We start from the raw sequence: 9646 nt of genomic DNA on the forward strand, positions 1-9646 counted from the left end.
TCATATTTATTTTTACCGTTTCTTTCTTTCTTTTTGGGCGTGGTTACATTTTTGCCAGCCCCCAAAATTCGTGCTTCAAATTTAACCTCCTTTATTATAACTTTCTTTCGTAGTGCTACTATATTTGGTTTTTGCTTATTTCTAGATTAAGGGATATGTAGTATTTTATCTTTTTGGTTAACTTTATGGTTTTACCTTCGACTTTGTTTACCCCTTTTGAGTTTTGACCAATTTTGGGTTTAAAAACTTGCTTTCAAATTAAACCTCAACTTCATTTTTGAAGTTCAGAGCTTTATAATATTATTCTTTTGGGGCATTTTTGTGATCATTTAGTCTAAACTTTATGCTTGCCCTTCAACTGCATTGATATATATGCTGTACTGTGCATGTATGTAGGGTATGAACATGCATGTTAGTGCTATATATTATTCCATTATTTTGGAGAAGTGATATGCATGTGGATGTATAAATTAATAATACTCTACATTTCTAACATTTACTCTATAGATACATATACATATAGCACATGTACTTATTATAAATGTGTATATTCATCTAAGCTACAAGCAATGAGTGATATGTACGGGACAATTTTAATGGCTCTTGAACGAATGAGAGAATTTGCGGATAATAACATTTTATTGATTTCATAGTTTATTACTCTAGTAGTAGGGCAAATGACCACTCTACTGGGACATTAATGAATTTGGATGAAATATGATTTGATGATATATTAATAAATATTGAGATGAGTAGAAAGTGCAATGAATGACCCATTTTGGCAATGTATGAGTTGAGAGAGACAACACACAGAGGAACGAGTGAAGTAAGGCAACAAGATAAAATTAGCAAAAGTTAAGAGATGAAGCCAAAATTAAATTTTTTGCTAGGGAATCAGAGATATCCATCACAGTAATAACTTGGAGTGCTCCAGTTCACATAAACCATGAATCATGTGAATCTGAAATTATTTCCAAAACATTTTTATTTACTTTTGTGTGAGAGTTTGTATTTGTGTAGTCAATGTCTCTAAATATATTTTGCTTCAGATCTTGGTGAATGAAACGCATTCAAAGCATTTCAGTGGTCCTCCACAGTCTTTGATATTCATGCCTAATTTAAGGAAAGGGCTGCATTGGAGTTTGGCCTCCCCTAGTCCCCTATCATCTTCATAGCCTTCTCTCTTTCGCTCCGTGCACCTTATATTCACTTATTTTATATTCTGTATTGAATGAGTTTAAAAATATTTGAAAAAAACATATAGGTGTAAGGTTAATTGGGTTTTAGACAAATTCTTTGTTGGAATATGTATGTCTTAAATGGGTGACCAAGTAGGTACATGGTCATGAATACATGACCACGTAGTCTACGCTACTAATTACCCATTAATACGTCCGTGTGGTTCACAATACAAGACTGTGTAGTCCTTGTGAAGACTCTCCACATGATGGCTAGTTGAGACATACTCTGGGAACAATTTAGGGTTTTATTAGGGTTTCCTTACATTATAAAGGGATCATTTAGCTCATCAATTAGATCATACCTTAGAAAGCCATTAAGATTAAGACTCCTCGTGTTATTCTCTTATTCTTTCTCCATTATAGTGAAGAAGTTCTCGAATCCCCCCGTGAACGTAAATTCTTGTGTTCTTTATTCATATTCTTGATGGTTTTTCTTGTTCTTATTTTTCATTGACTTGTTCCGCAATAATCAAATAAAATTATTCTCTTATTTGCTAACATTAATTCATGGTTATTTAGTTTAGATAAGTTGATAGAAAATTTAAAATTAATGAGTGCATATATAATGGCCTAACATGTTAAATAAGTTTAGGGCTAATAAATTTATAGAAGCCTAGTAATACTCCGCAATAAGGGTAGGCCATATACAGTGGCGGATCCAGGATTTTACGGGTGCTGAGTCACCGTCTCCCATCGACCGCATAAAAATCAATAATTAATACATAAATATTCTAAAAGCTATTAAAAAAAGTCAATCTAAAAATATTAAATATCCCGTGGGAGAGGAGAAGGAGGATTTGTGACGGATAAAGACCAATAACCAATGAAATTACCAAAAAGATTTAGAACGATGAGCTTTAACAAGTTACATAACTAGTGAGAACTAAGAAGGTAAGATTTGAGGGATGAAGCTAATAAATAAAAAATAAATTTCAACAAGTTGCCTAATGAGCCTTTGTGGGATAAAGTTAATTAATTAATTTTAAAAATTATTTTTTTTTTTTAAAAAAAAAAATGGAAATGCTGCTCGTGGGCATCAAACCCATGTTCATTACCTAGAAATGTAATGCCTCAACCACTAGTCTAGTGAACATGTATGATTATTAGTTGCAATGTTTAAAATTTATAAACTTTTTGCATTTTTTGCTGGGTCACCTGACCCACCATGCACAAGGGTGGATCCGCCACTGGCCATATATATTGATGACAAGTATGTACGTGTGTTTTTTTATAATGTTGATGAACTGATGATCTTGAATCATAAATTTTGAATGAAGAATTATTAGTGTTTTGATGGGACTTGAAGTAAGGGTGAGTGGGCTAATTTGAGTGAAGTTGGAGTTTAGCTTACTAACTTCAAACCTAGATGGGCTGGGCTAAAATTAAAAGTAGTCCTTAATTTGGCCATGTCCATGTAGTTGGAATCATTTCACTAGGCCTTATGCTTGAACTGATGGTATACGCATCTCCCTTTCTCTGAAAATATAGAAGAAGGGGACTGTAGAATCTACCAAATAGGATCTGAATTCATGTCACTTTAACTATTACTAGACTGCATTCAAATTGATATCGCATGTAAAAATTACTCTCAAGATCCATTGGGCTCCATATTCATCTTTATCATCATCAAATTTTGCAATAGCACATCACTAATCACTATTGGCTTGAATTTGGATTTCTATTCTCGGCTTCTTGCCATTGAATTTTGAGATCACTCCATTTACTTGGATTAGTAAGTCCTCATGGGTAAGTAGCATTTTAGCAAGTGTATTCTCACTCTCAGTTGGGTCATCTTCCATTGGCCCAACATACACTTGGGCCCACTATAATTTTTAAGTTAGTTCATCACTCCATTTACACTTCTTCAGCCCAATTAGCCCAGCCTATTTACTCTCTACCCCACTCAAAAGTCAAAAACCAACCACTCAAAAAAAAGAGATCACAAATCCATGGCTAAGGGCAATGATGGTGATGAAGCACAACCAGCATCATTCCTCCGCCACATGATGAACCTGGACACCACACTCTCCCAATCAATCCACACTCTCTTCCATCCGTTGATCCCACGCGCCGCCCTGAAACTCCTCGAGATCACCGGCGATGGCCGTCTCTGGTTCCCCATCTCACTCTCTCTCCTCCTCTCCCCACTTTCACTCCACTCATCAACTCTTTACTCCTTCTCACTCTCTCTCCTCCTCGGCCTTCTCTCCGACATCATCTTCATCGGACTCCTCAAACACCTCATTCGCCGCCGCCGCCCTCACTACAACCCTCTCATGGGGGCAACCCTCCCTGTCGACCACTGGTCTTTCCCGAGCGGCCACGCTTCTAGAGTCTTCTTCATTGCTTCCATTTTCTCTCTCTCCATCTCAGCCGTTGCTGAGGGGATCGATCAGTTGAGGTTCCGTGATCGGGAGATTGTTGACCGTTGGATCGGAGGACGTGATTCAGGTCAGGTTGTTGTTGTAATGTTGATTTTGGTATGGATTTGGTCGGTTCTTACTTCCATTTCTAGGGTTTTGTTGGGTCGACATTTTGTAATAGATGTTGTTGCTGGTGCCTTTGTTGGTATTTTCAATGGCGCCTTTGTTCATCGTTATTTGCAGTTTTAATTTTGTTTTCTTTTAATTATTCATCAAGCCAATTGTAAGCAACAACTTGCAATTAACTGTTGTATTAGTTGATCATTTCTGATTGAAATTATATCTTTAAAATGATATAATTTTCTTTCAGTGTACTCTTTTTATTATATCAATGATCAACTTATCATGAAAACAAACAATTGCATATATATTTGTATCTGCTTCCCAAAAACATAACTAGTTAAATGTTAATCAAAAGGCTACTAGTCGTAAAAATTAGTCCCTCCGTCAGTAGGAAATTGGCCCACAGTGTATTACAGTATGGATAAGGTAGCATTGGTATTCGTCTCAATTGCAGATACCTGTAAAATATTGGTGTAAAACAAGATGAATACTGGCCCTATGTACTCATTAGGGACCCCCAAATCATGAAAATCCAGAAGTCTGAATTTTTATGACAGTCAAGCTGAAACAGTCATGATCGTACTCTCATCCAAAACTTGGGTCAATACACTCACTGACCTCACACTGCTACGGAAATCATTAAGTATCTCATTTGTAAATATTATAAATGATCGTGTTATCTTCTGTACGGAGTATAAATTACAAACGGTGATTAATACAAACTACATTTGTAACTAATGTCAAAATTCAAAGTACGTATAAATGTTGAAACAGAGGGATCCTAATATGTACTTCCTCTGTTTTTTTTATACTTGCAACACACATTTTATCACGCTTATCGATGAGGTAATTAAAATAGATGAACGAATGAATTAATCTATGAAATTTAAACCGTAGCAACTTATCCCCTTCTTCTTATAGGTGCTAAAATTTTGTAAATTAATTTATTCGTTTACCTAGTATAATATCTTCCTTAACATGCATGTCAAAGGGATGTGTTGCAACTAAATACAAACGGAGGAAGTATATAGGTGGATTCAGCTATATTAGGAGTACTCCGTATGATTGTTTGGGCTGTTGATGCTAAAACTGAAGCCAAAGCGTGTATGTTAGTGTTAGAGGAAGAGGAAGAGGACCATTGTGTGATTGAGAGACAAAGGCCCACTTGATTAGGACCTAACCTTGGACCGCAGTTAAACTTATCTGAGATTTGTTGTTTCAGTCTGCAAAAAAGCCCAATTAATTTGACTGCTCATTTACATATGTTATTATTGGAGTTGTTTGGTTGACGTGGGAATTTAATTTCCATAGGAATTTATAATTCATGGAAAGTTAATTCCTTGATGAAATTCTTAGGAATTTCTTAAATGTGTTTGGTTGGAAATAAGGGAAATTGAAATTTCCATGAATTTTGGTTTACCTGGGGGGCTAGGTAATTTACTTTTCATGTTTTGTGGGAAGTTGAAATTCCCATGAATTCCCACTTCTCTCATTTGCTTTTTTATGTCAACCAAACAACTACTCATTTTAACACTTCCCATGAATTTCCAATTCCTCCATTATACAATGTCAACCAAAACTGCCTTCAACCAACCTCATCTTCTGCTCATTTTCCTCATAACTGAGGACTTCTTAAAAACAGGAGTAGGGCAGAAGGAAATATAAGTTTCTCAATTGAATGTTTGATTTTCAATGAGTAGGTAAATGGACCTTTCCAAATCCCATTATCAATGAGCTACTACATGTTAGGTTTTTTAATTGGTTGTTTTACACCTCCATCTTTGCCAAATATAATTCCACGAGATTCAAACTCCTCACTAGTTACCTACTTTGAATTTGCATACTCAAATCATCCTACAGTCTTTTCATAGTGCTAGAAACAAAACATAAACCTTATGAATTATAAAAGCACTTATAAAAAGTAATGCTTATTGGTGAGAAGGCAAAATTAGAAATGCTATAAAATCTTTTTGCCGTGCGCTTTTATCATAGATTGATTAATGAATTATCCTATATTGACTATGAACAAGCTAAGGCAATTAGCAAACATTCACAATAACAGAATAGTACTAGTACTACTACTCCACTAGCGATACTACGTAAGTACGTATTGAATGTTAGTAGGTACTACGTATTTAACTGTTTTTCAGCAGCATAATTGGTCCCCAAGAACATTTCTGCTACAAGTCTTTAATGTCACTTCTAGATCTGATGCCTTTTATTTGGTGTTGTATTAGTACGATTACTACTATAGCTAACGTATGATTTCTTTAAAGTACTAAAAGCAACTTTGAATTCAATGCCTTTTATTGCAAAAATTACTTTACACTGCCCAATTATTGAATTTGTTTATGGCTTTTACTTTTATCAACCTTTTCTTTTGTTTTCAATTTACTTCTTATAGATAGTGTGCATATAATCTTATACAAGTATTATCAATATTGAGTAATATTTTCACCAAAAAAAAAAAAACAATCAATATTGAGTAATATTGAAAAAATTGCCAAAGTTTTTGCATGTGCTAATGTTCTACTAAGTATAGAAAAAAAAAGTATAGAATAAGAAGGTATTTCACCATAAAATGTCAACCTATTATTACTCTTAATTAAAGATTTTTGATAGTGATGAAGCATGTATAGATTCTCTAGCCAATTATATTAAGTATATATCACGTACATGTTAGATTCACATAAAAATTATTTATACTGTCGATCCAAAACTTAAGATCAAATCTTGTTTAACTTAAGAACAACTAGACACTAAATATGAATTAAGTTACACTAAATCACATCAAGCTAGTTTTAAATTATTAATGAATCCAAGTAGAATAATGTAAATTAATTAATAAGAATAAGAAGTGAAGAAAAAAGCAGGCTGGTCTTTGACATAACATAAACTTTATTTGGTGAGTGGACTGTGGAGTGTGGGCAATTATAGTCAAAGATTTGATTAACGAGCATCATGGCATATGATTAGGGTATCAATCATTTCACTGTCGCATCATTATTGGAGATAATAAGTGCCAAAATTCCATGATAATTAAAGATTACAACTATAACAAAAAAAAAAAAAAAAGGTTTAGGTGCAAACAAATATAGTAATAAACTATCCAAGGTTAATTGAAGTGAAAAGGTGGTCAAATGTGATTCTTTTTGCTTTAGTTAATGATTAATTTGTTGGATTTTGATTTTGGAACAAAATAGTGTCTCGCATGTAGGCCAAAAATGCTAGCTGTGTATATATGCTAAATCACACTTTTATTCCCATTATTATTATATTATAAAATACGGGAGTTTTTTGGCTTGCTTTTTAGCCTTTTAGTCAACAAGGAGATCGAGGAAGATACTAGCTTTTTAAATCTGTTGACAACTAATTATCCGTTATTAGAGTGAATTCAATGGATGTTCATTATTTTTGGTGTTTATGATGAAGGGGGATGAGAAATTCTTAGTAATAGTTCCAAAACATCAACTTGGGCATTTCTTGATTAATCCTAATTATACTTGTCAAGAGCTAGCAAACCATATTAAATACAAATAGAGATTATTAGAGAATTTTGCATTAATTATAACAACTGTAATCGGAGGAGAGAATATCGAATAATAAGTAGTTCTCCTATCTTATCAACGGAAAAGTAATTTGCTTACCCATTATAATTATTAGGGGGTTTGGGTTAGGAGATTAGCTTAGGAAATGTCCTTATTATATCACTTCATTGCCTAGCCCACTCAACTCAGTCGATCACATCTAAAATTAGTGCACCTACAAGCATGATTATCATCATGTAAAATTATGTTACTATGCTCTTTTTATTTAATTATAATATGTCCTTTGTCATCTTCTTAATATTTTTATGTGTATATTACATATGCTCTTTTACTACCTTGGACTTAATGCTCTTTTATTTGAGAGCATGACACATATTTATTCATAAAAATAGTAATTAATTAAAATCAGAAGGGAGTAACTTATTAATTAGGAGTATTAGACGCAAAGTCAGTACCTCCATCAAAAATCCATATAGGCAAGGTTATAATATACTACGTATAACATAGTAGGCTCGATTTTGGCATTACTTATATATAAGTACTTATAATGTTGGTGGTTGATTGTATATTTGAACAAAATAAGATATTGTTGGGAGAATCTTGCTTCATTCATTAAGTGGCTCCTATGATTCGAATAATTGAACGTAGAAATCCACTTATTATATATATAAGTAAATATATATAATATGCATGAATGTGAATGAATGGAGGACATATATAGTACGTATTAATAAAAATCTGTTGATAATAATATAGAGAGAAGTAAAGGGGTTATGGGCATGGATGCACATGTTCTGTTGGAGAAGACATAATATCGATTTAGATTGAAATGATATAAAGTGGGGGCAAACCAAAAAGAAAAATGTTACCTAAGGATGGAAAATACTAAGCAAGGTAATCGATCACCAAATAAAATGAGTTGTTTCCCAATTAAGTGATATGAAGGTGTTTTATTTTTATAAAAGGTGACCCTCCTCATTTGTGCGATGTCTAACAATAATCTTTCCTTGTTTATTTGTGTTGACTGTTGTGTACTCTTGCAACATGGACGTACTCCTTTCTTTTTTTAGCACATGTCATGTACGATGTCTAACATGTCATGTACGTACTCCTTTCTTTTTTTGACTTGTTCAACTTGTTTTCCCTTATTTCATGCATGCGGGTTACTTTAAATTTTAGCACCCTGATGCTAATTAATGATATCTAATCATTGTTGTTGTTGTCTATGATCGATATGTATTATTTGCATGAGTTCAATTATTGGTGTCACTTGAGAGGCTAATTAGAAATATGCATAGTTATTATAATTGTTGAAGAAGTAGATAAAAAATGGAAGCAATTTAAGAAATGAGAAAGTGAATGTGAATTACATGTGTGAGTTATGAATTACTTGTATGTAGGAGCTGAGTAGGACCATCAAAGTTTGAAAGAGAGGTAAGAAAAATAATTATCAAGAATATCAACGTTTTGAGACTCACATGGGTTCGTCAATGCAATTTACAGTCACCCGGTATTTAAAAAATAAGTTTAGTCGTCTTACTATTGGTGATAAATATAATAAATATGGGTATAAAACGTTTTAGAGGTCCAAATCAAGTCTTATCAATGATAAAGCTTACTTGCCTAATATGCCTTCATATCAATTGAAGTTATACTTTTTTTTTCACTTACAAATGAGATCTATCATTCTTTTCATCTTAGCTTGGATATACAAAATACTATACACATGTTATGTTTTAGTGTAGTTAATACACATATTTTGATTGTATATATATATAGTAACGCTTACAAGTTACAATTGTGATATCTTTACTTGTAATAGACTTACTATTAAAGTTAATTATTAATCTTAACATAAATATACTGTATTGGTCTTCTTTAACTTATCAACCTTAACTTATCATGAGTATTTAAATTAAAAGTTAAATACATTTTTGTAATGATTTCCTTTACGGAATTTCTTCTATATATCTTAAAGGTTAAAGAAATAATGATAAGATTGTCCTGTAGGATTTACTTAATCAATTTGCTCAATACCATCATTATCATCCGATCATCATCATCATCATCATTATTATTATTATAAAGTTACTGGAGATTTAGGTTGAATAAGCTCCATCCTAATCAATACAGTAGATTATAAATTAAAATTACTTTTTAAAATAAAAGTTACTTCTTAGTCCGCATTATATTCCTAATTAGTACTTCGTACTTGTTTATAAATTTTTTTTTTTTTAAAAAAAAAAGAAAAATATTAAGGAGAGATGGAGTAACAATATAATGTAACATCAATCACAATCAAATTCCTGAAAAACTTGGGTCTTAAAATGGCAGGCATGATTGCACGTTTGCACATACCCGGCTTCTCTGC

General features: G+C 32.8%; 1 protein-coding gene across 1 annotated transcript; it reads left to right on the forward strand.

The window, feature by feature from the left end:
- Positions 1–3151: 3151 nt before the first annotated feature.
- LOC145569506 (putative lipid phosphate phosphatase beta) lies at positions 3152–4056 on the forward strand. The gene has a single exon (XM_081628847.1). The coding sequence runs from the start codon at positions 3191–3193 to the stop codon at positions 3851–3853; it is 663 nt and encodes a 220-aa protein (XP_081484973.1). The 5' UTR covers positions 3152–3190; the 3' UTR covers positions 3854–4056.
- Positions 4057–9646: the final 5590 nt, after the last annotated feature.

The sequence above is a fragment of the Chenopodium album genome, chromosome 11 (genome assembly GCF_948465745.1).
Source record: "Chenopodium album chromosome 11, dcCheAlbu1.1, whole genome shotgun sequence".
NCBI lineage: Eukaryota > Viridiplantae > Streptophyta > Magnoliopsida > Caryophyllales > Amaranthaceae > Chenopodium > Chenopodium album.

Coding starts and splice junctions, on each gene's coding strand:
- LOC145569506 (XM_081628847.1), top strand. CDS start 3,191: ATGGCTAAGGGCAATGATGGTGATGAAGCACAACCAGCATCATTCCTC.